Source organism: Lissotriton vulgaris, chromosome 5 (genome assembly GCF_964263255.1).
Source record: "Lissotriton vulgaris chromosome 5, aLisVul1.2, whole genome shotgun sequence".
Classification (NCBI taxonomy): domain Eukaryota; kingdom Metazoa; phylum Chordata; class Amphibia; order Caudata; family Salamandridae; genus Lissotriton; species Lissotriton vulgaris.
In genome coordinates this window covers 1,083,543,125-1,083,569,341 of record NC_141693.1, presented here as the reverse complement: position 1 = coordinate 1,083,569,341, position 26,217 = coordinate 1,083,543,125, and the positions used below count along the sequence as shown (strand labels likewise).

Genomic DNA, 26,217 nt, shown 5'->3' with positions numbered 1-26,217 from the left:
TTACTGCGTATTCTTATTGCGAGAGGTTTAATAAAAAAGGTAAACAATATAGGGGACATCGGGCAACCTTGCCTGGTGCCACGGTTGATGTTAATCGCTCCTACCGAGTTAGCGTTGACTACCACTTTTGCCTGTGCATCCTGATATATGTTTTTCAACATACTAATTATCTTTGCCGGAAACCCAAATTTTTTCAAGCCAATAAAAAGCGCCTCCCAATTCACCAGGTCCAAAGCTTTTTCTGCGTCAACCATTGAAATTAAAGTTGGAATTTTGTTGACCGAAACAAAATCTAACGCCTGAATTAAAAACCCGGTGTTTGACGACATAGACCTTCCCGAAACGAAACCTGACTGGTCAGAGTGAATTAACGCCTGAGCAATTGGTGTGAACCGCTGGGCCCATATTTTCATTAGAATCTTAAAATCAGTGTTGAGAAGACTGATCGGTCTATATGATTTGACATCCTTCTCATTTTTCCCCTTTTTAACAAAACTAACAATAATAGACTCTTTAAAACTCGAAGGAACCACTCCTCCCAATCGAACAAAATTAAATAACTTACCCAAAAAAAGGGTAAATTCTTCAACAAACGTCTTATAAAATTCGATTGGGAGCCCATCTGCGCCACACGCTTTTGCCCCGACAATTAATCTCACTATATCTAAAACTTCCAAAGTTGAAATTCCACTCTCTAATTGAACCGATGAAGGTCCGGGTAAGATAGGAAGATTAACTTCATCAAAATACTTAAAGATACAATCTGACCCTAACTCATATGTTGTAGAATATACTTAGAGCAATGGTCCAAAAATACCCGAGCTATGTCATTTTTATCTCTAAAAATATTTTGTGTTATAGGATCGATGATCTCCACTATAGTGGCTTTCTCCTGTTTGGTTTTAGTTTTTCCTGCTAGCATTTTTCCCACCATTTGGCTCTCCTCATAAACTCTATGTTGATACGTTCTAGAGCTATTTTTTCTTCAATTATAAAAAATTCTTTTAAGGCAGCCTTTGTCCTTGCCAATTGCAATGACATATCGTCCTTTCCCAAATTACTACTATTTATAGCATTAGACACATTCTGTTGGAGGTTGTTGATCTTATCCCACCTCTCTCTCCTCTGAGCGGCTGTGCGTGCGATCGTCTGACCTCGGATAGCTGCTTTAAACCCACCCCAGACAGAGAAGATTTCTGCAGTACCTTCATTTAGGTTAAAAAACTCTCATATCCAATCTTTTGTTAAAGCCACCCAGTCTTGGAGGAGTAGACAATCCTTCTGCCACCTGGATTGGGGCTTTCCTTCACCTTCAATCACACACTCAAGTGGTAGTAAGTTTATTGCTTGATTAATTAAAATCTTAGCAGTACACACATCAATAAAAAGTGTATAAAAGGATACATATATGTGACGTTATTTCATAATGATCTGAGAAGGGATTAATCCTTATAGAAGTGTCTGCCACCATCAAGGATCGTGAATTAAGAAAGAAATAAATCCTCGAGGCCGTATGAAATTGAATATTTATGTTTATGTTTATGTTTTTTTCATTTATAAAGCACAGCTGTTACCAAAAGAGGTGTCCTGGTGCTGGGGTAAAGTACCTACTGTAAAATATTGGGAGAGAGAACCGAATCCATTGGTTTGCACCTAATTTATGAAAAGCCAGGTTTTTAAGGCCTTTCTAAAGGCCATCAAATTGGTCTGGTGTCTTAGTTGAGAAGGAAGGGAGTTCCAGGCGGTAGCTGCATTGGCGATGAAGCTTCTACCGCCCCAAATGGCCTTTTTTATCCGATGGGTGACCACCAGTTTAGCCTCGGAGGAGTGGAGAGTTCTTTTAGGTATATACCAATTAAAATGTTGCTTCAGCTATTTTGGTCCTTTGCCCTGAAGTGCCTTAAAAACTAGACACAAGGCCTTGAATTTGGTCCGCTTCTGCATAGGCAGCCAATGAAGGCCTTTGATTACACCGCTAATCGATGCATGTTTGGGTCTTCCTGAGAGGAGTCTAGAGGCTGCATTTTGCAAGATCTGCAGCTTATTCATTAGGCCTTCTTGTAACTTGAGGTAGAGGCTGTTACAGTAGTCCAGTTTGGACAACACTAATGCTGTAACTACTGTTTGTTGTGCTTCTTTGGGAATTAGAGGCATGATTTTTTTTTTTTTGCAGGCTCTAAGGGTAAACGCAGTCGAGGATGCTATTGAGTTGACTTGGTCCTTGAAGCTGAGAGTGTCGTCTATCCAAATGCCCAGGTTCTTCACTTTCCTGGTTGGGACTGGCAATTGTCCTAGTGCATTCGGCCAGCAGTTAGGTGACCAAAACACTGGGTTATTCCCAAATAATATAACCTCAGTCTTGCTGGAGTTTAACTTCAAACTCATGTGTCCTCCTTTTTAAGGATTGCCCCACCTCATAGAGAGTCTGGTCTATTTTCTTTCCTCAGACAACTCACTCCAAGAATCCAAAGGGCCTGCAAAGATTACTGTTATTCTGTTTCTTATCATTTGTTGACAGCAGATTACGTGTTTCATGTAAACGGGTTGAGTCAGGACTATGTCGTTTACGGTTCTGCACGCTGGCACCTTCCTGGTCTATGGGTGATATATAAAAAATTTAAATCCAATACATTACTTTTGAGCAATACAATTATTGATCAGTAGCTTGAAACACAATGCCTAGGGGCGCAGACATCATTTGTCCAGCAGGCCCTTCTACCAGGGCCCAGGTATCTTTGGGGTCTGCTTGCACTCGTAGTAGGCTTTCTTTCACCACAAATCTCTGGGGCAGGACTGGCTTGTCTAGGGGCCTTGCTGCACCGTGGTTAATACCTGCACAGCATACAAGACACAGTACTTGCGAGCAAGCATGCGCCCTACCTAGCTCCCAACTTTAAGGCTTCCATTGAGCATCCGGGTGACAGTCTAGAGGCAAAAGAAGGAAGTCTAATCTTCACCCAGATACGCCTCCATGCCTCCTGGAGTGGAAATAGCAGTCACAATAGTAAAACAATAGCAAAGAAAATCTGAGTGAAGACGTCCATCCATTATGATGCTCAAATAACATTCATTTCAAACTCTGCATCTAGAAAGCTACTTAAATGCACTATATTTTACATACTGGACAAAGTTATGCAAACGGATTGGCAGTGTGGGAAGCACTTTTCCCGGCCTTCTCGTAGAGTAGGTAAAGAAAGCCCTGAACTGTGTAAACTGGTGAGCGAGTGTATGCGGCCCATGCACTGCCTAAGAGTACGTTGAAACTGCTCATCAGTAACAAAGAAAACAGGATGACACAAAACACTCTAACGTAACGGTCAAAGCTGGCGACTTTGGAACTGGAGAACCAGGCTCGAGTCTCGGCGTCCACTCAACATCTAATGAGTCTGGGCAAATCACGAAATTTCCCCCTACCTACAAAAAAGAGAATGTATCCTTGTGTAGTGTAACTGCTGCTCGTGTAATGCGCTCCAATATCATCGGGTCGACTACGCGCTGTGTAAAAAAGCATTGGAAAACTCTACATGGATGCCAGTCACAGCCACTTTCGTTATCAGTGAACACATCACATGTTTTCACTGCATCTAAATTCAAGATAATTTGACTCTTGTGGGTCTGCTGAGTACTGCAATGGCTGCAGCACTCAGGTGGAATTTCTGTAAATTCTTCCACTGCCAACGAGGTTAGCAACTGCATCGTCCCTCCATCAAAAAATTGATACAGTTAGATAAGGTAAAGGCAGGGCACAAGTCCTAAAAAAAAAAGTGGGGGGGACTCACCTAATTAGGGTGTGTGACATCACGTCGCATGACATCACATGTGCCATCACAAGAATTGACATCACCAGAAGTGACATCACAACTTTACAGGAAGAGGCATCACAATAAGTGGCATCAGATCTTAAGCCCTCACATATATGTTTTGCAGGTCTATCATGTATGTTTGAGCGCATTTCGAAGATAATAGCACAGTGAGCTATGGAAGATGATATGTGACTTCTGCACCATATAACCCCCCAGTTTTATGTAACACATCCTGTACCCTCATTTACAAAAGTAGATGATTTATTCTAAATGTAATATGCAAGTCTGCTGTAAAGTGCTCTGACACCCTGCATTGGGATGAGTAGGGCTATACAAGAAGAAATTGTGGTACTTAAATTATTTCAACGCCTCCTCAGGGGAAGCAATCTGTATATAAATGCAATTTCTTTTGTGTAAATACTGGGAAAGTCCAACATATCTGAAATTCTTACAGTGCATACTTATCTCCTAAACAGCTACTGAAGAAAGTGAAAAAACTGCCTTTCTTAAGTATGTTTGAAGTGCTAACAAGGTGTGAACCCTTGTTTCATCTCTGTTGCATTTGCATCTAGGTGTGAGGCTCCTGGCTGCTCCCAGCCAAGAGACTCTAACAAAAGGGGGCCTGATGACCCCTCAAACTCGCCCTTTGCTATTGGCCCAGCAAGAGTCTAAATTAAGAAAGCCCTGTACCCACCTGCACATTGCTGCTTGTTGAAGATGGAAATCAGACATTGTGCAGGCACTTCTGAAAGTGTCCCTGTGTTTGGAAATTTCACCGGGAGGAGTTCAGCACATTAATCAGTGGGGCTCAACTTCTTGACAGGGTGGACAGTGTTCACTCTGTGAAAATAGTGGGTGGACGCCGTCCACCCGCGTGAACCCCTGACTTGTGTCCTGGGTAAATAAAAGCATGCAGACAAGTTGCTGCTAATCGCTGCAGCATACACGTGTACAACAAGACAAACTTGTTTGGCGAACTCGTCAGAGCGCTGAAGAGCTTGATAAGAGGCGATGTGCCGTCATCTACGTGTGAAGATTTGTTTCTGATCCCTAACGGTACATCAGAGCCCCCTGCGCAATCATTACAACAGCCTTTATTGGAGCAGAAAGGTGAAGAAGAGGACACTGAAGTGGAGAAGGGCAAATGCTGAAGTAATGTGTCTCTCTGGCCTTCGACTTTTCACGCTTGATATAGTAAACGAGCCTTTAGAAGTTGCAGAACTAAATGCATCGGAAGAGAGCAGACACCGGCAGACCACGGGCAGCAGAAAAGCGCAAATAGTCCACCCTTTTGCACTAGGCTCCAGCATTACAAATGCAGCAAAGCATGCGTCGATATGAAATCCCGCGATGACAAGGGGTGAAAAGATAATATTCGGTTCCAGTAAAGTTGTACTACCATGCTCTGAAAACAGATATCATCTCTCGGGTTAGAAACAAGCTGTACTGCAGCCTGTAAGTCTTCTTTGCCCCGGCGCTTACATGAGGGATGGATGTTACGACGTGATTATTTGCGGACTGTTTAGTACACCAGTGTGTCGAATACCCAACTTATCCAAACCGCACTACAGCTTGCAAATAGCTCATTCCATCACTTCACCCGCCATGGTCTGCAGATTTGTAAGGGGGCACCCGGGAGGGGCATCCAAGGCTGATCAGGTGTGAATCTAGCCAAGGACAAAAAGCCAGGTGTTCAGCTTTTGCGGAATTCAAGATACTAGGAGGAGGCTCTTATGCTGGCCCGCTCCAGGATTTATGATCTGGGAGGGTTATGAAGAAGAATGGGTGGGCCATAAAGATGAGTGGGGTTATCCGGAGTCTCCCAGAAGTGTTTGAGCTGGGCCTGGCTATGCTAGATGGTCTTGTCTGTGTGTGCCGTGTTCTATGTCTACTAAGTTCACCTGTGTATTTCTAGAGGTTCAAAGCCCATAGCCCTGGCACCGTCTGCTCCCACTACCTCGCCCTCCTTTCTCTTTGTCTCGCTGTACTCTATACTGATTTCACACTCCTTTCTGTCGACTTCAGCCTGCTGTCTGCTCACCTCACCTTCTATCTGCTCACCTCACATTTTTACATCCTCTTCTTTCTTTCTTCACTCCATTCTACTCTCTCTCCACCTTATCCACCCGTTTCCCTTCCTTTCTCCCTCTTTCTCCACTTCACCCTCATATTTCTCCCTGCTCACCCTCCTCTCTTACCCCCTTATCCTGCTTTCTCTCGACCTCGAAATTCTCACTGTGCATCCGCTTACTATCACTCCTCTTCTGTCTTCTATTTCCACCTCAACCTTCTCTATTCACCTCAGTCATTTCTCTCCAACTCACTCATCTCTCTCCACCTCACTCACTTCTCTCCACCTCGCCGTTCTCTCACTACCTCACCCTTTCCTCTGTTCCTCACCCTCCCCTTACTCTTGTTCATCTACCTATCTTTCCTGCTTGCCCTCTTTCTCTCCCCTCACCACCCTCCTCCTTTTTTCTCACTATCCTCTCTCAGCCTCTTCTTTGTTACCCTCCCATTTCTCTGCTCCCCCCCTCCTCTCCCTGGACTCGCCACCTTTCCCTCTCGTGTAAGCCTCCCCTTCACTGCTGCTGTCTCTGTGGTAATGATTTTGTGTATGTAAAAGATCGAGGGTTGGGCATGTGCTCACCGGGTCTGGTGGCTCAGTGGACTAATGCGTCTACTGCAAGGGCCTGCGTTCGACCTTATGGTCACAGGTTCAAATCCCGGCAGGTCCACTCAGCCTTTCATCCAACTGAGGGCGATAAAATGAGTACCATTGAGTTGGGTAACAACAAACATCTGTTATTCAGCACCAAGATACCCGTAGTGGTGAACGTGCGCTTTACAAATACACGTTATGTTATGTGGGTGCATGGATGTGCATAATCAGGCCTGGGGCTTCTACGTCCCTGTGTCTGTTATTCACTTGTAGCTCTCAACAGTTTAAACTGTGGCAGCACTAAGGCCTCTATCATACAGTGCACAGTCACAAGAGCACAAGATGTACAAAAAACTGGGGCCATGTGTGTTTAACTGAGTAAGTGAGATAATTCGAAGTGTGATCAAAGGTGGCAAACTAAGCAACAAAACTGAACCAGACATCAAACGTGGGCATGTTTCTGGCCATTTCTGTCCACTGTGTCAAGAGTGCAGCTTCCGAGGTAGACAATGGGGCTTAAAATTTGAAATCGTTATTTTGATGTCACTCTTTTGAGCAGAATGCATCTTAAGGGCAACAAAAAGAAAATGTACAGCTGGTGTGAGTCCCTGAAAATTAAACCGTCCCTCCTAAATATACTCTAGCATGCTTCGTCTTATTTCTCATTCGCCTGTCTCTCCCATTCCCATCCCTCTACCTGACCATCATTCACCCTCCCTCTTGTTCTTGGCTCTTCTTACTACTTATCACCACCACCACTTATTATTTCCTCATGATCCTCCTGTGTGCCCACCTTCCAATCTCCTACTACTTATCACCACCACCACTTATTATTTCCTCATGATCCTCCTGTGTGCCCACCTTCCTTTCTCCCATCCTTCACATGCATCACCCTCTTCCTTCACCCTTCTGTCTGCCTCTTCCTATGCTCACCTCTTATCCCCCCAAACAGGTACATTCTTACCCATCCTGCTACTCGCATCGCTCATCTTGCTCATCATTACCTTGCTTCATGAACCTACAGCCTCAATCTAGAGACAATAAACGGACAGTCCCAAAGTAAGTTCATTTTTAATGATATTAGTGAGCTCCGCCTTGTGCAATTACCTAGGGAGATTGGAAGTAGGCTTACAGCTGCTGCACGTGTTGCCAGGGCTGCCATGGAATAGTTGCCAGTGCTCTTCTTTGTATAATAGTCACTTGCAATGCTCCTTCTCATCCAGTATCTGTGTTGTATTAGTGAAACTCAACAAGTTGTGCCACTGTAAGTGGTTTTTGCTTAATTTAGTGCCATAGCAGGACCACTGGAATAACAAATGCTGCAGTATATTCCGCATCTGCTGTATGATTTGCAGATTTTAACAAAAAGGATTTTTTTCTAGCTTTAAAGGTCAAAAGTTGCTAAAAACAGTGAGAAATGCTGCTGCACGTCGGAAGGCCATTCCCAAAGCTCTAAATGGTCACAGTTTAGTTGCCTACTGCTATTTTCTTTTGTTAAAATAGTGCTAACGTGTAAAGATAATTATTTAATACTATCCCAAAATGTGCCACACTACGTCACCTAATTTGTCTTTTTTTGCTGCATAATTTAGTCAACCCTGTGGCATAATTTTGTTTTCCCCAGCCACACAGTTCCAGTGGCCCTCGCCATAAGTTAAAAATAGTGTCACAATAGAATGAAAATAACACAAACCACTAATAACAATCACCTTCTAATTGTATACTCATTTTCACTTATTTTCTTTCAATGGCGAAATCCTTTATTCTGTTTCCGCCATAACAGGAGCTTGTAGTCTTGACATAATGGTGTGTCTATGATACTCCTTCTGTTTACACATATAAAGTAATGGATGCCATCCCCCGTGTCCTCACCCCAGTTGGCAGGCACTTAAAGTAGCCCTTGGCATTGGTGTTAAAAATGAAAGTTACAAAATTAGGGTTTGATAGGTGGCTGCAAGCCTGTGTGATTTCCTTTCATTAAGAAAAAAACATTTCTTGTTTGTGAAAAGGACCTGTGGTGGACCACAGAGCTATCTTGTGAGGGCCTGGCCCACCTGGCCCTTCCTCCATAAACGGGCCCGCTCTTATGCATAGCGACAGGTCAGTGATGTAGGAGAACACCTGATTGCTAGATCTGTTTTTTCTTATGCTTGGGATGTGTGCAAGGTGGTGTGTGGACTTGTCCAACTGGAAGGTTTGTGAAAACAGATGTTATTTTTGAGGTACGCTTGGCCCTGCATGAGGAGCCAGTGGAGCTCCTTCAAGATTGGTGTGATGTGAGTGTGGCATGGGAGGTTCAGGCTTGATGAGAAATCCAAGGTTCTTTGTGTGCTGTAAATCCTAGCTCTGTTGGCCAATAAGTCTAATCCCACAGTGAAGTGCTCTTTCTGATTTTTGTCTTGTCGATGTTCATCTTCAGACAGTTGATCTTAATCCAGTGGTCAATTTCAATCATGCACGCACTGAACTTGATCCGTTAGGTGGGTGTCTTGTCTGTGAGGGAGAGAATAAGTTGCGTGTCTTTGGCATAGAAGAGGGCATTGATGTCTTGGGAATGGATGATGCTGGGTAGAGTAATCATGTATGCAAGTGGGTCAGGCTAAGGGAGAATCCTTGTTGAACTCGGCAGATGAGGTCGCGGGAATCCGAGGTGTACGGTAGCAAGCTGATTGACTGTCCTTCTCGTCAGGAAGAAGTACATTAATCGGAGTGCATGCCCTTGGATTCGCATAATGTGTGAGCATTTGATTGGGTGGGTGACTGTGTCAAACACTGCAGATGAGGGACACCATGCCTCTTCTGTCTAAAGTCATGTAGATACCATCCTTGGGGGCAATAAAGGAAGTTTCTATGCTGTGGTTGGGTCCAAAACCAGACTGAGTGGTGTCAAGGAGTTGGTAATCATTCAATGAGGTGTTTGTTGATGATTGTTTATCTTCCATAATTTTTTTCCTAAAGTTCTCATGAGTCAAATATATTGGCCTGTCAAAGATAACCATGGCCCTAATAATATCACTCTCAGAAAAAAAATTCTGTTTTTCTGCCATGGACACTATGTATTAAATGATTACTTCTGTCTGGAACAAACCTATTCTCCTCTTATTAATATGTCTGCAACTAATGATTTTGTAAAGCACTCTTTAACCAGCTCCAAATTGGAAATCAAATCAGCCCTTCCAAAAATATCAAAGTCAGCCCCACACTGTAGGAGGATTCCATTAGAATGGAAAAAAGGGACACTGCTGACTCACGGCAGATCTTCTAACTCTAAAATCAGCCATGTAGCCTGCAGCCCAGTGGGAAACTGCCAGCGTGGCAGAATGGTCAGTCATGTCCTGTCTTTCACCTGTGTTCAGGACTAGTTTGCATTATATAAAACCTTTTAATAAATAAAGTATTCAAACAATTATACATATATGCATTCACAGCAAACTGACCCACGTCAAGTGCACATAATTAAATTATAAGTCACCTGCTGTTGGTCTTGTTCTCGATTAGTTTTAACAATATGAATTTAAAAATTAAATACATCCTCAAATATATATTTATTTAAACGATAGTATCCACTAATAAAATACATTTGAGATTTTATCTGTCAAAAATCATGGGGGAAATTTCCTGTGCTGAGCACAATTTGTGCCTGATTTGTACTCAAGTTTCTGGTGCCTAAGAGATTTCACCAAAAAGGGTATAGTGGCTAATATCTTAACAGGGCCTTGATTATTTACTCATGATGTGACTTTTTGATATTGGTGTAACATTTGATAGATGGTACAACCTATTGGAAATTGCTCATTAGGTTTCATTTAGTATGAGAACCAGGCAAAAGCAATTTCCTTGCACATCTACCTGGTTTCTCTACAGTGGTGGAGTTAAACCCACATGAAACCTAGTTCCGAGTCAAAGATGACACATTTCTGCAACACTGTAACAGTTATACAGAGTTGTCTGTTGGATTCAGATGCACCATCAGTATTTGTGGATAAACATCAGATGGGCCTTGGTTTGATCTCTGGAATATGGTAGGGTTCAGGGCATGTACATTGATCCCAGCAAGGAGGAAAGCAGAAGGTGTATGTTGAAAAGATATGAACCAAGAAGTAGGGGAAGGAATGAACTGCAGGTATAGTTGCTGACATTGGACAGCAACCAAGTAGTGGCGATCTACCTGCTGCTCCTCACAGCGGCAGGGCCAGTCTCCCACTTCCATAAAAGGCAACTGTTGCAGCCTCTCCTTTTTGAAACATTAAAAATAAATGAACGTTGCCTCTTTACACTGTCCTAGTATGCAAGAAGCTAAAGTAACAAGCACAATTCTGAATTGAACTGCAATATAATATTAAGTCGGTAAGTCATTCGCCTGCCTGTGTAACGCTTTGCCTCCTTAGCGCTCGAAGTATTGACTGTGCTTACTATTAATTATTTTGTTTTGCGCGTTAGCCAATAGCGCTCCGCCCTGCTCCCCCCTCCGCCTCCATTTTGTTTGTTTTTCTGCTCCTCGTGTGCCCGACCCGCCTCCCAGCTGAGACGCCCTCCCACTGACTTCTTATAGCGCTCCTCGGCTCCTAGACGCTGTGACTCGCTCCTCCTGACGGTCCGAGTGGTCGCTCCCAGTGTCCCTGGCAGACACGTGGTTTTGGTATCGTAGCGCCGCTTTGCCAAAGAGTGAATTATTTCTGCTGCATTTCATTTCGCCTGCCTGTGTAACGCTCTGCCTCCTTAGCGCTGCTTTGCCAAAGAGTGAATTATTTCTGCTGCATTTCATTTCGCCTGCCTGTGTAACGCTCTGCCTCCTTAGCGCTGCTTTGCCAAAGAGTGAATTATTTCTGCTGCATGTCATTTCGCCTGCCTGTGTAACGCTTTGCCTCCTTAGCGCTCGAAGTATTGACTGTGCTTACTATTAATTATTTTGTTTTGCGCGTTAGCCAATAGCGCTCCGCCCTGCTCCCCCCTCCGCCTCCATTTTGTTTGTTTTTCTGCTCCTCGTGTGCCCGACCCGCCTCCCAGCTGAGACGCCCTCGCCCCTCCCCCTCCACTATCCATATATGACAGGAGTTCCCGCGCGCAGCGTCCACGCGCAGCGTTCGCGCCCAATCCGCGCCGAAGGTGCGCCAAAGGTAAGCCCGTCTACGCCCGTCCGCGCCTGGACCGCGCCCAGCGCCAGTCCCCCTGCCCCTCGCGCTGCCCAGCCCCCCCGCGTTACCTACGATGCCGCCACCCTCCTAGCCCTCAACCCCGGTCGCGCCCCCAACTGCGTCCAAGCCGCTCCTGGACGCACCCATGGACCGTTCTCCTGCTTCTCCTGCAAATTTAGCGGCACCGACAACATCTCCGATACGACCACAACACAGATTCCCGACCCCAACCACCTACAGTGCATCCTTCTCAACACCCGCTCGGTCCACAGGCACGCCATTGACCTTTGGAACCTACTAGACACCATCTCTCCTGACGTCGCCTTCCTAACGGAAACATGGATGAACGCTTCCTCCGCCCCTGACATCGCCATCGCTATCCCCGATGACTATAAGATCACACGCAAGGACCGCACCGACCATACAGGAGGTGGAATCGCTATCGTCCATAAGAAATCAATCCGCATCTCAACCAGCTCTGACGCCAACCTCGCTAACTCCGAACACCTTCACTTCCAGATCCACATCGACCCCAAGACCACACTCAGAGGCACCCTCCTCTACAGACCACCAGGACCACGCGCAAAATTCAGTGAAGACATCACGGACTTCATCACCCCACACGCGCTCCCCTCCAAAGACTACATCCTTCTGGGAGACCTCAACTTCCACCTTGAAAAGATCAACGACCGCAACACCGCCACCCTCTTGGACAACCTCGCCAACCTCGGACTTAAACAACTGGTCACTTCCCCCACCCACATCGCAGGTCACACACTCGACCCCATCTTCACCTCCAGCAACCATGTCTCCTTCAGCCACACTACGGATCTCCTCTGGACTGACCACAGCTGCGTTCACTTCACCTACAACAAGCCGAAACCCATCATCCACCTCCAACCAACTCTACAAAGAAACTGGAACAAAATCACCACAGAGCAGATCTCCACATCGCTCCTTCAAACCTCCCCAGCCCTCTCTTCTAACGCCAACGAAGCCGCCTCCAACCTCACCCTTTGGTTATCCAACACCGCCGACACCTTAGCACCACTGAAAAAACGTCAACACAAACTTGGCATCAAGAAGGCCTCATGGTTCAACGATGACCTCAAGAAGTCCAAGAAACTGTGCCGCTCCCTTGAAAAGGCCTGGAAAAAAGACCCATCCACCAGCAACAAGGACGCCTTCAAAAGCGCCATCCGTACTCACCACCAACTGATCCGAAAAGCCAAGAAAACAGCATTCAAGGATCGACTTGACAACAACGCCCACAACAGCAAGGAACTTTTCAACATCGTCAAGGAATTTTCCAACCCCTCGGCCAACTCCAACGACATCACCCCCTCTCAAACCCTCTGCGATTCCCTAGCCTCTTTTTTCCACAACAAGATTGCTGACATCCACAACAGCTTTGACAACCAACCCGGAAGCCAACCCACCCTACCATCAGCTGACCATCTTCCCCCCGTTAACACCCTTAACGCCTGGAACCCAATCTCCACTGAGGACACCATCCGCCTGATGAATTCCATCCACTCTGGATCCCCCACAGACCCATGCCCTCACCACATCTTCAACAAAGCAGACTCCGTCATAGCTCCGCACCTCCGAGACGTCATCAACTGCTCCTTCAACTCCGCTACCTTCCCAGAAGATTGGAAACACGCTGAACTCACCGCCCTTCTGAAAAAACCAACAGCAGACCCCACCGAACTCAAAAACTACCGCCCCATCTCGCTTCTTCCATTCCCGGCCAAAGTCATCGAGAAAGCTGTCAACAACCAGCTCGCCGCCTTCCTCGAAGCCAACAAATCACTCGACCCCTCACAATCTGGCTTCCGAGCCAAACACAGCACTGAGACCGCCCTCATCGCAGCAACAGACGACATTCGAACTCTACTGGACAATGGAGACACAGTCGCCCTCATCCTCCTCGACCTCTCTGCAGCCTTCGACACAGTCTGCCACAGCACCCTTTTACAACGCCTCAGAAACATCGGAATCCAAGGAAAGGCACTGGAATGGATCACCTTGTTCCTCACCGGAAGAACCCAGAGAGTCCGCCTCCCACCATTCAAGTCCGAGGCCTCTGAAATCATCTGCGGCGTACCACAAGGATCCTTACTCAGTCCCACCCTCTTCAACGTATACATGAGCCCCCTCGCGGCCATCGCCCGCCAACACAACCTCAACATCATCTCTTACGCGGATGACACTCAACTGATCCTATCTCTCACCAAGGACCCCAGCACCGCCAAAACTAACCTACACGAAGGAATGAAAGAAGTCGCCGAATGGATGAAACAAAGCCGTCTGAAACTGAACTCAGACAAAACAGAAGTCCTCATCTTAGGTAAATCCCCCTCTGCATGGGACGACTCCTGGTGGCCGGAAGCCCTCGGAAATGCACCCATCCCGACAGACCACGCACGGAACCTTGGCGTCATCCTGGATTCTTCACTCTCAATGAACAGACAAGTCAGCGCCGTATCCTCTTCCTGCTTTAACATTCTTCGCATGCTCAGAAAAACATTTCGCTGGATCCCCTCCGAAACAAGGAAAACAGTCACCCACGCTCTAGTCACGAGCCGACTGGACTACGGAAACACCCTCTACGCAGGTACCACCGCTAAACTCCAGAAGAAACTACAACGAATCCAAAACGCCTCAGCCAGGCTCATAATAGACATCCCACGCAACAAACACATCTCTGGTCACCTTAAAGACCTCCACTGGCTACCCGTCAATAAGAGGATTACTTTCCGACTGCTTACCCACGCACACAAATCACTCTACGACATCGGACCAGATTGCCTCAACTCTCGACTGTCCTTCTACACCCCCTCCCGCCAACTTCGCTTTTCCAGCCAAGCCTTCGCCACTGTACCTCGCATCAACAAGACCACCATGGGAGGCAGATCCTTCTCATACCTGGCTGCCAAAACATGGAACTCACTCCCCGCTTACCTTCGCCTCACCCAGAATCATCTAGCGTTCAGAAAGCAGCTTAAAACGTGGATATTTGACAAATAATCCTCCTCCCCTTCCTAAGCGCCTTGAAACCCTCTGGGTATGTAGTGCGCTATATAAATGTTATGACTTGACTTGACTTGACTTGACATCATGTCGCAACAACTGATCTGCCATATTGCCTACTGTCCAGTAGGAATATCAGTAGTTAGCATGCATACCTTTAGTATGCATGTCTTTATCACAAAGGTTTTACAGCGTGTTGTATTGCATTGTGGTTCTTTATCACCTAACTTAAAGTACAGAAACATTAGAAATTTTAAAGTTATAGTTATTTTTTAAATTAATTATTCACGTACCATTTACGCACTTCTTTATGTCTTATTTGTAGCAAACCAAACTTAAGCTACACAAGCATACGACATTCTAAAGTTAGTTATCTGTTTAATTTAGCACCACTTTCATTTTTTTCTAACTCACATTTATACTTATGCACCACCTTCAAATTAATATAAATCACTCACCTACGGCACACAGTCTTTCAACCAAGTCCCCACACTGCATTAACTATAACTTGCCTCTCCTACATGGACTAGCTGTAATCTTGAATATTGGTGGACCTGAAATTTTTGGATCAATAACAACACCTACAGCAATAGATAGGGAAAAATATTTATATGTTTCTATATATTTTTAATAAAAAATACGAAAAACCAAAAAGCTACAAAATTGGGACTACACTACAGATCACTATTTTATATAAATAGTGTGTTGAAGAGTACTTTCTATTTTTTGTATATTTAAATATGTACAACAAATATATGCAGTAGCTTGTTAATTAGTGAAAATTACAGCGCTACTTAAAACAAACAGTACACCACAGACGCCTATAAAAATATATTGAAAATTAGAAACAAATGTGTTAACCAATTGCCACTCAAATAAAATAATAGGTAGTTAACACCAATAAACCCTAATACTTACCTATATATAGGACCGCAACACAGAGCACAGTGAAACCTAGATCTCGGAACAATGTAAAATTCTCGTAAAAACTACATGGCTGCCTTATATTTTTAGTAAACAGAGCCATTAACCAATCACATAATCACGTTTTAGCCTCGTGCACCATGGCAGGGCACAATATATATCACTACATTTTATACAATTTATAACTTTAACATAACTTACACTATTTAGATTTACTACCAAAACAGATGCACCTTATTGAATTTAAAAAACTCCACTGTATGCCACTCGTTTCTATCACAGTTCACTTTATGACACTTGACTCTATGCTAATTACTGTACGACACTCCAGTAAACACCACTGCACTCTACGCTAATCCACTGAAGGTCAATCCACTTTACTCCACTCTATTATACTGTTCACCACTCTATTTTATTGCACTCCAGTGTGCGCCACTTTACTCTGTGCATATATATATATATATATATATATATATATATACTGTATGGTTCGCAACTGTACACTCTTCCTGTGTGTGCAACTCCACTGTACACTACTGTATTTTATCTATTGCACTCGGTCCCACTTTATGGTACACTGCTGTACCTTACGCTATTTCACTTTATGCCACTACACTCTACCACAATCCACTGTATGCTATTACACTTCACAGCAGTTCATTCTACACCAGTCTACTAAAGACCTCTCCACGGTAGGCCACTACAGTAAATGCTTCTACAGTTAACCGTATTCCACTGTACAACACTGTACTCTACGCTACTCCACTATATGCTACTCAACTGTATGCCACTAGACTTAACATCACTAAATTAAACTTAGTCCAGTCAGCAACACTGCAGCATATGCTACTCCACTGTATGCCACTCTACTGTATGATATTCCACTGTTCTCTGCGGTACTATATGCTATTATATTGAACCCCACTGCAGTGTACATTATTTCACTGTACACCACTCCACTGCGTTCCATTACACTACCCGTTATTTCAATTTAACACACTACAGTGTACCTCACTCCACTCAAGTTCACTGTAGACCACTCGAATGTACACCTATCGACTGTATGCCACTCCACTTAACACTACACCAGTCTATACTATTTTACTTTATGCCTCTCTAGTGTACCACACTCCACTCGTCACAACTGCACTGCACGCTATTCCACTATATGATATTCAAATTTATGCCACTACCCTCTACAACACTGCAATATATGCCATCTCACTGTATGCCACTACCTTTTATGGCAATCTACTCCATAATATTCCACTGTATGAAACTCCATTCTACGCTATTCCACTGTATGCCACTACACTCTTCGCCCTCCATTGAACCGAACTGCAGTATACACCTAGTCTCTAATGTGATAAAAGAGTGCCCTGGGATTGTTACCCGCTGTCCACTGTTCCTAACAAAACTTAGCCCTGTCATACTCTGTATCATGCCCTAGTCTCTCAAGGATGTTTTTTATTTGATTTCGGGGTATAGTGTAAGTACTGTGGGGTTAGCAGCCTGATAGGCGGCCTCCAACTCGCAAGACAGGAGAGTAGCTATACACTTGCCCATCTTTCTGGAAGCCAGGTAGCAGTCATTGTTACTCTTTCAATGTTAACAAAAAAATAGTCAGAGTTGTCCCCTTCCTGAAATTTCAGTAATACTGAGCTGGGGATGTTTAGGTGAATCCGTGCACTAAAGATAGTGTCTGTCAGGCACATGATGGCGGAGTCTTGTATTTGTTGGTTAGTTGTTAGAAGGGCCCCCTGTTCTTTTAGGGCAGTCTGGAATGCCTCTTTCTGGGCATTCTGGTTCGGATGCTCTATCGCTAGTTGCAGGTGTCTTTGGCCGTCCGCTAACTTAGTGCCCATGGTCCACATAGTGATGTGTTGGGTCATGAATGTCGTAAATGATTAATCCCACTCTAACAACACCGTGGTCACTTGGTCATACAGGACGCCCAGGCGGGAATGGGGTGTTACTGTTTTTATAATTGTCAGAAGGAGAAGAGTACAGGGGGTAGTCCTGGGGAGGTTGTAAAGAGGTAACAACAAGGGGTAGAGAGTCTCAATGGTGCCAGTTCATTCACTGCACCTCCGGAGCGGCCCTCTCCTGCCATAAGGTCTTGGTTCTGTCCTGGGGTTCTCTTCGCTTTCTCTTCGAGTTCCATCAGAAAAGGGGATTTGTATGCATCCCTCAGGATTAAACAAACAAAAATCAATCAATCAATCAGAGCTTTTATAAAGCGCACTACTCACCCCTGAGACCCGGGTCTTGAGTAGCCTCCTGAAGGTAAGTAGGTCCTGGGTCTGCCGCAGGTGGATGGGGAGGGTGTTCCAGCTCTTTGTGGTGAGGTAGGAGAATGATCTACTACTGGTGGTCACTCTTGGGATGCAGGGGATGGTTGCGAGTGCGAGGTCGGCAGAGTTGAGTTGGCGGTTCGGGATGTAGAAGGTGAGTCGACTGCTGAGGTATGCCGGTCCGGTATTGTGGAGCGCCTTGTGTGTTTGGGTGGGAAGCTTGAAGGTGATCCTTGATAATCATGTTTGCTTGTTAGCAACAGGAGATATGTGCACTGTCACCATAATCCAGGGCAGGGGTAGTGCAATTACCGTGAAAGTGGGGTTAGAATGACAGCTATTTGCGCCCAACCGCCACCTGCCGAATGTGAAGACATTTTAGAATGGTACTTGCTGTAAGCCCCGGCCCTCCAGGGTCATGGCAGAGGGAGTCTCACTGCCCCCTTCCTCTCTGGGTTGTTTTGACTGACTGACGTTGCCTCTAGGGGGAATCCTGTGTTGCTCAGCTGCTTCCTCTTGCTTGGCGTCTTCCAGCTGATCTTTGGGAGCTCCTCTTTTTTTCCTCGAGGACAGGCGTCTTTCATCGTGTTATGTTGTCCGTCAGCTGGTTCGCCTTGCTCATCGCTCCGGCACTCGGTTCGGCGTACTCCTTTACATCCTCCGTTTTCGGCGCTCTGCGGCCTCCTCCACTGCTTGATGCATCTTGACGTGACCGTGTCACATCCCATGCTGTTCCTGGACCACTACCCCTGCTTTCCTTGTGCCTCACTTCGGGTGCCAAACTGGGAATCCCACACGGGGAAGGTGCAGGATTGCAGGTAGTCTGAGGGGAACCATTGGCAGAAAGAGTAGATCACTTGTATAAGAAGTGGCAATGGTCCTGCACCACAGCCTTCAGAAGTGGGGGCGTTATATGGCAAAACTGAGATATGGTGGTCTGAACTATTCAACAGTAGTATCAGTACTCCTCAAATGCAAGGTGACTGCTCAGGATGCGATATAGCAGAGCTGCAGTAGAAGTGGAACCATAGGCCAGCCGACACGGCTTCCATGGTGAATACACAGGGCTTTAGTTATACATTGTGCATCAGGTACAACAGCATCAGGGCCCGGTGTATTAAGTGGCCAATTTCACCCAAGTTTGTGGATGTTTTTTGCTTCAAAAACAACGGTTTGGGGCCTGTCCCCTTGCTTGCTTTTGGGCCCATAAGCACCCTTGCTTGTCATACTGTACATAACTAATGGGGCAGCTGTTGGTACTTCTGAGGAACAGTAGCCAGTGGGACAGCTCAACAACAGCTTGCGCTAGAGAAGCTTACGGCGCCTCATTATTTCTGCTACCTAACTCAACATTTAGTTTTCAGAGTTTTATGAAATGAGAAACACTATGCTAACCTGTTTATTCCCCATCCGGTATCCCACAAGATGCACACACGCAGGTTACTGCAGCAAATGACAAGATACATCAAGTTGGATTCTATATTTGAAAAACGTCCTCTTCTCGACTGAAATGGGTGCAGCCTATCTTTGGGTTAAAAATAGCATCTGTAAAAAAAAATCCTTCTCCCTTTTGTTGTTAAGGGGGAGCCTCTGATGTCAGGAGTAAGGCCCACCTTTCACATACCAGCTAGATGCACCTTTTGCAGTTTTTTAAATTAGTATGCAATGCTCCTCAATGGATTAAATTAGTCGTTATTCAAATACATCTAAAGTCAACTCTAAACAGAAAAAACTTTAGACGGCTACAATGCACAACAGACACAGAAAGCCAATTTTAGTTTGTTCACCCCGTCTCCATTAGTTCTATTAATATTTCAGGTGCTGTGTAGGCGTTTGAAATGTTTTTTATTTTTATTTTGCTAGTATTAAATGATTCATCATACATTGTGACTTTTCTGTTAACAGCTGCAAAGCTATACTGTTTTATTCTTGTAATAGTTATTCTTTCTGCCTAAATAGATAATTATTCTTTTAACTAGTTTATTTTATTTTGCAGCCATATTGCTCTTTACACCTCCATCTACAAGTCTCAGAGAACCCCTACACCTCGGGAAACATTGCCAGCCGGGACACCGCACCTGGCATCATTGTGGCATCAGGTATGGCTTTCTATTAAATGGCTATGGATTTTATAATTAGCGAGACATTGCTAAGGATGGCAGTCACACCTCACATTAGAAAAGAAAATACTTGGAAATTCTCCCACAAGAAGTCTATGTGTGAGTTTTATTCTCAGTAAAATGAGGAGAAACATGTAGCATATTTTGAGGAGCTATGGGCCTGATTACGATCTTGGCGGATGGCATACCCCGTCACAATCTTGACGGATATTCAGTCCACCATATTACGAGTTCCACAGGACCCAATGGGATTATAATTTGGAGGACGAGATATCCGTCGCATTTATGATGGAGTAACCATGTCTGCTAAAAGCGCAATCAGGCCCTCTATGTCCGATTTTTTTGTTCTCCTGCAGAACACACTTTTATGCAGATCTCTTCTCCTTTATTTAACAAAAGTAAGCTTCACGAAGTCTGCAGTTTTTCCCCATATAACTTACCATATTTTTAAGTGAAGTCTACAATTTAGCACATCTTTGTATGACGCTTCTTTTATAAAGATGTGGCATGGAACTGTCAAACATGAAGTCTGTGCACCAAGTAAAGGCAAGTGAACAGATTGCCGGTCAAAGAAGGAAGAATACAATACCTTCACTTTTAGTAACATGCAACATGTGAACTTTAACGCTTGCTCTATAGTGTGTTTGCATAACCCCTGTAAAAGCAGCTTCATTTCATCATCTGTTCTTTATCCCTTCCTCTGGGTTGAGAGGCTTCTATGGATAAAGGGTGTATTTGACTCTTGTCTTTAGAATGCTCCTCACTGTTACTGTCGACCCCCATGCCACGTTCCTGAATTTACTGTCAGCCCATGTGTCAAGTATCATAGGATTGAATTTGATATACCAAATTTTAAAAGGGCAGCATAAAAATGAAAAAAAAGTATAATACATAGTATTTTATTTGACCACCTAGACTACACGAAAGATAGGTAACACATTTTAAGGCTAATGTGGTCAACTGGAGAGACGTGGCATGGTTGGAAGTCTCATTGAAGCACATTTGAGGTGTTCTTTTTACACTCTTCCGGGATTTTAAAGAAAGAAATCCCTTGAGAGGATGCAGTATTAGGAACTTTGTTCATATGGAGTGTGTCTTTCTTTATTTCCTGCTGAAAATAGACTTAGAAAGTTAAATTTTAAGAAATGTTGCCTTTTCAATTTAGGGAGGACACCTAATCAGGAAGATCTGGTTCTAAGTATGAATACAATAAAGCTTTACTTTAGTCAAAGAAAACATTTAATGCAATGACACCTGAAACTTTGAGCCTACACAGAATAAAGTTATGTAGTTTATGACTCTGGATTAGAAAGTTAATCTTAATACTCAGCATATGTGTGTTAGTTGTATTTTTTGTTTTAATGTTGAAAGAGGTTTTTTTGAAAGAATCAAGAACACTGAAAGCATTAACAAGCTAGCATGGCTGCAGGAAAACTAAATATCTTAAAACTATATTACTCCCAAATTATAAACAATAACATCAGCATAACAGTATTACAGTATAGCTGTTATAAAGAGAGTTAAAACCACTGTTGGAAGAACATACATATCTATAAAAGAGATGGAAAAAATATGAAACAAAGAACATGAGAATGTATAAATCTACAATGATGTACCAATTCCGCTGCTTCGTGAGTATATCTTTTTTGCAGGAAAAGAGTGCCCCCCAATTGTTTTTTGGAAAAAGCTCTTAGTTATAAGCAACACATCCACTGGGGTTAGATATGTTCGGTATATTTATTTGTACCTTGAATTCACCAATTATTTGAAAAGTTCTGAACTTTACATGTCAGACAAAGAACACCACAAATATGACATATACATGTACCAGTTTCAACATAATGTTTAACATAAACAAAAGAAACAAATCACCAAATACATACACTGTACACAACAAAGCATTTACATCTGTATTCAGACTATTCCACAAGAGAAATCACAAAAGTCAACAGTGAAAAATTATTTACACAGTAATAGACAAAATCACAAATGAAAGGAGATATCACGACCAGCGACGGCTCGTGGAGGGAGTTACGGTGGGGCAGGAGGGCGGGGAGGGGGAGGGGCAGGGCGGAGGTTGCTAAAAACCGGCATATGGATAATTGCAGGTAAGTAAACAATTTAATTAATAAAACGAATTTCGTAGTGCGCCTTGCATCGCAAAATGCAATGCAGTGCGAGCTACGAAATTCGTTTTATTAATTAAATTGTTTACTTACCTGCAATTATCCATATGCCGGTTTTTAGCAACCTCCGCCCTGCCCCTCCCCCTCCCCGCCCTCCTGCCCCACCGTAACTCCCTCCACGAGCCGTCGCTGATCACGACACATGAATTGTGCCAGTCGTTACACAACAATAGTTTTTGGTTGTGTTAGTTATTTAATATGGGTGCTTGTTATTTTTATCCCCTTTCTTGCCGATGCGTTTCGAACTTCATACATCAGTTACGAGTTCTCTTCAGGGCCTTGTCATTACTATCTGCCTGTGTGTAAAGAAAAACGCTATTTAAGTGTCAATTCTAAAGCCTCATCTATTAAGACCACTTTGGATCTTCTGCATTTAAAAACAATTTACCTGATTGGTAGCCGGGTTTATCCTATGTCTTGTTCTGGGTAATGGAAACTGCAGTCTACAAGACGTTAAGAAATCAATTTAGAGTCACGTTTCAGTGATAGCCCTACAATCACATCAGTCAAGAACATTGCAGGACATACCTTTACTTTAGTTTGGGGGTACGGGGGGGCGTCTCCCTATGGCGCGGTGAAACTTCAGTGACCTGGGGGAGGGCGAGGAGGAAATCAATACCAGCAAGTTTGAATCCTTTCAAAAGCCGAAACATTAGGTAAAAGGGGGCTGCCCTTACCTCGTAAGGTGCCCCGCGGGCTTCGGGAGCGGTTCACTCTATGCCACGCAGTTTTTCGGTTTTTCGTTGCTATTCAAAAGTACCGCGTGGTAACTCTCAATTACCTTCCGATCTCATACGCTGTTAAAAGAAGATCGGTTTCTGTTTTAGTTACTGAATTAAACAACCCGTTTTAGTGTAAGCACTCAGGCCCTCCGCTCACCTTTCACAAAGCAGTTCGCTTCCCAAATGATTCATTGTCGAGGGCGGCGGTAGGGTTGCCTAGAGACTAAATGCGGTCACATGACCGTGGGATTTCTGGGAATTGTAGTTCCAGATACGCGCGTACCAATTTACTGGCCCACAGGTTTCAGGAGTTAAGATACTCCAGTCACTTGTACCCCTCATATACCCTTCAATCAAGGGGGGACTGTAGAGCCCCCGTGGAGTCCCATACAACCTTTATTTATAGTCTGGACACCTCGGACAAAGTGTTCAATCCGTTTTGTGCGCTATTGAATTTAAGGATCAGGTATGCCTCTTTTCTTAGCAGGGTGTCCTCAATGTCAATCGGGCCCTTATTTCCTGATGGTACTACTGTGCACAGTACGGTCCACTTGAAATCCATTTCACTATGGTCTGAGTCAAGAAAGTGTTGGACCATTGGAGCACTTACCACCTTCTTTTTGATTCGTGACCTGTGTTGGGTGATGCGACTATTGACCTGTTGTGTCGTTTTCCCTATATAAAGTTTTTGGCAGGCACAAGTGATTGCATATACCACATTACGTGTCTTGCAATTAGAGAATCCATTGTTTTGACATTTGATTCCCCTATGTTCAAATTCAGACCCTTCGATTGTGGATTCACAAGATATACAGTTTCCACATCTGTGGTGGCCTACTATTGGCTTTAGGCCCCATATCGAAATGAGATCACTTTTGGGCTTAGGGGTCAGTACATCCGCCCTGATTACACTTTGGCCAATACTCTTGTTTTTCTTATAGGCGAATAACGGTCGCGGGAACGGACATTCAAGTTCCTCTAGTAGATGCCAATTCTTCAGTACCATTTGTCTTACTCTATGTGTGTCTGGCCCAAAGGTTGACACACATACCAGCCGGTATATTTCCGGTTTTGCTGTTCGCTCGAGTAAGCACTCCCTAGGAGTATGGTGTGCCCTCTTCTTTGAATTGCTAAGCAGTTTCTTAGGGTACCCTCTATTCTTCATTTCTTCACAAAACCTGGTAGCATGTTTTTCATATTCAGCCAATTCCGAGCAATTTCTTCGAATACGAAGAAGTTGCCCGTAGGGCAGGTTGTCCCTCAGGCTTCTTGGATGAGCACTTCGGTGGTGAAGGATGGTGTTTTTGTCCGTCTTTTTCCGAAAAAGACTAGATTTCAGGTGACCATCTATGCATGTTATTTCTAAGTCTAGAAATGTCATTTTTTGGTTGCTGGACTCCAGTGAAAACTTAATATCACGGTGTCTCTCATTGATCCACAAGTGGAAGGCAGTCAACTCGGTGTGGCTCCCCTGCCACAGGAGCCACACGTCGTCAATGTATCTCCACCATTGTTTGATGTGTTTGTTGTAGGGATTGTCAGAGTAGATGAATCTATTCTCATACTCCGCCATGTAGAGTATGGCCATCTCCGGCGCATATCGAAAAGTGATCTCATTTCGATATGGGGCCTAAAGCCAATAGTAGGCCACCACAGATGTGGAAACTGTATATCTTGTGAATCCACAATCGAAGGGTCTGAATTTGAACATAGGGGAATCAAATGTCAAAACAATGGATTCTCTAATTGCAAGACACGTAATGTGGTATATGCAATCACTTGTGCCTGCCAAAAACTTTATATAGGGAAAACGACACAACAGGTCAATAGTCGCATCACCCAACACAGGTCACGAATCAAAAAGAAGGTGGTAAGTGCTCCAATGGTCCAACACTTTCTTGACTCAGACCATAGTGAAATGGATTTCAAGTGGACCGTACTGTGCACAGTAGTACCATCAGGAAATAAGGGCCCGATTGACATTGAGGACACCCTGCTAAGAAAAGAGGCATACCTGATCCTTAAATTCAATAGCGCACAAAACGGATTGAACACTTTGTCCGAGGTGTCCAGACTATAAATAAAGGTTGTATGGGACTCCACGGGGGCTCTACAGTCCCCCCTTGATTGAAGGGTATATGAGGGGTACAAGCGACTGGAGTATCTTAACTCCTGAAACCTGTGGGCCAGTAAATTGGTACGCGCGTATCTGGAACTACAATTCCCAGAAATCCCACGGTCATGTGACCGCATTTAGTCTCTAGGCAACCCTACCGCCGCCCTCGACAATGAATCATTTGGGAAGCGAACTGCTTTGTGAAAGGTGAGCGGAGGGCCTGAGTGCTTACACTAAAACGGGTTGTTTAATTCAGTAACTAAAACAGAAACCGATCTTCTTTTAACAGCGTATGAGATCGGAAGGTAATTGAGAGTTACCACGCGGTACTTTTGAATAGCAACGAAAAACCGAAAAACTGCGTGTTATAGAGTGAACCGCTCCCGAAGCCCGCGGGGCACCTTACGAGGTAAGGGCAGCCCCCTTTTACCTAATGTTTCGGCTTTTGAAAGGATTCAAACTTGCTGGTATTGATTTCCTCCTCGCCCTCCCCCAGGTCACTGAAGTTTCACCGCGCCATAGGGAGACGCCCCCCCCGTACCCCCAAACTAAAGTAAAGGTATGTCCTGCAATGTTCTTGACTTATGTGATTGTAGGGCTATCACTGAAACGTGACTCTAAATTGATTTCTTAACGTCTTGTAGACTGCAGTTTCCATTACCCAGAACAAGACATAGGATAAACCCGGCTACCAATCAGGTAAATTGTTTTTAAATGCAGAAGATCCAAAGTGGTCTTAATAGATGAGGCTTTAGAATTGACACTTAAATAGCGTTTTTCATTACACACAGGCAGATAGTAATGACAAGGCCCTGAAGAGAACTCGTAACTGATGTATGAAGTTCGAAACGCGTCGGCAAGAAAGGGGATAAAAATAACAAGCACCCATATTAAATAACTAACACAACCAAAAACTATTGTTGTGTAACGACTGGCACAATTCATGTGTCGTGATATCTCCTTTCATTTGTGATTTTGTCTATTACTGTGTAAATAATTTTTCACTGTTGACTTTTGTGATTTCTCTTGTGGAATAGTCTGAATACAGACATAAATGCTTTGTTGTGTACAGTGTATGTATTTGGTGATTTGTTTCTTTTGTTTATGTTAAACATTATGTTGAAACTGGTACATGTATATGTCATATTTGTGGTGTTCTTTGTCTGACATGTAAAGTTCAGAACTTTTCAAATAATTGGTGAATTCAAGGTACAAATAA

The 26,217-nt window shown here is 44.1% G+C and overlaps 1 protein-coding gene across 1 annotated transcript in view; it reads left to right on the top strand.

Moving 5' to 3' along the window:
* The window catches only part of LOC147712037 (VPS10 domain-containing receptor SorCS1-like), a 2,945,658-nt gene that overhangs the window by 2,204,275 nt on the left and 715,166 nt on the right, over window positions 1-26,217 (top strand). Inside the window, exon 11 of the mRNA XM_086922756.1 lies at window positions 19,851-19,953. Coding sequence (XP_086778882.1) covers window positions 19,851-19,953 — 103 coding nt within the window. The remainder of the gene's footprint in view (window positions 1-19,850; window positions 19,954-26,217) is intronic.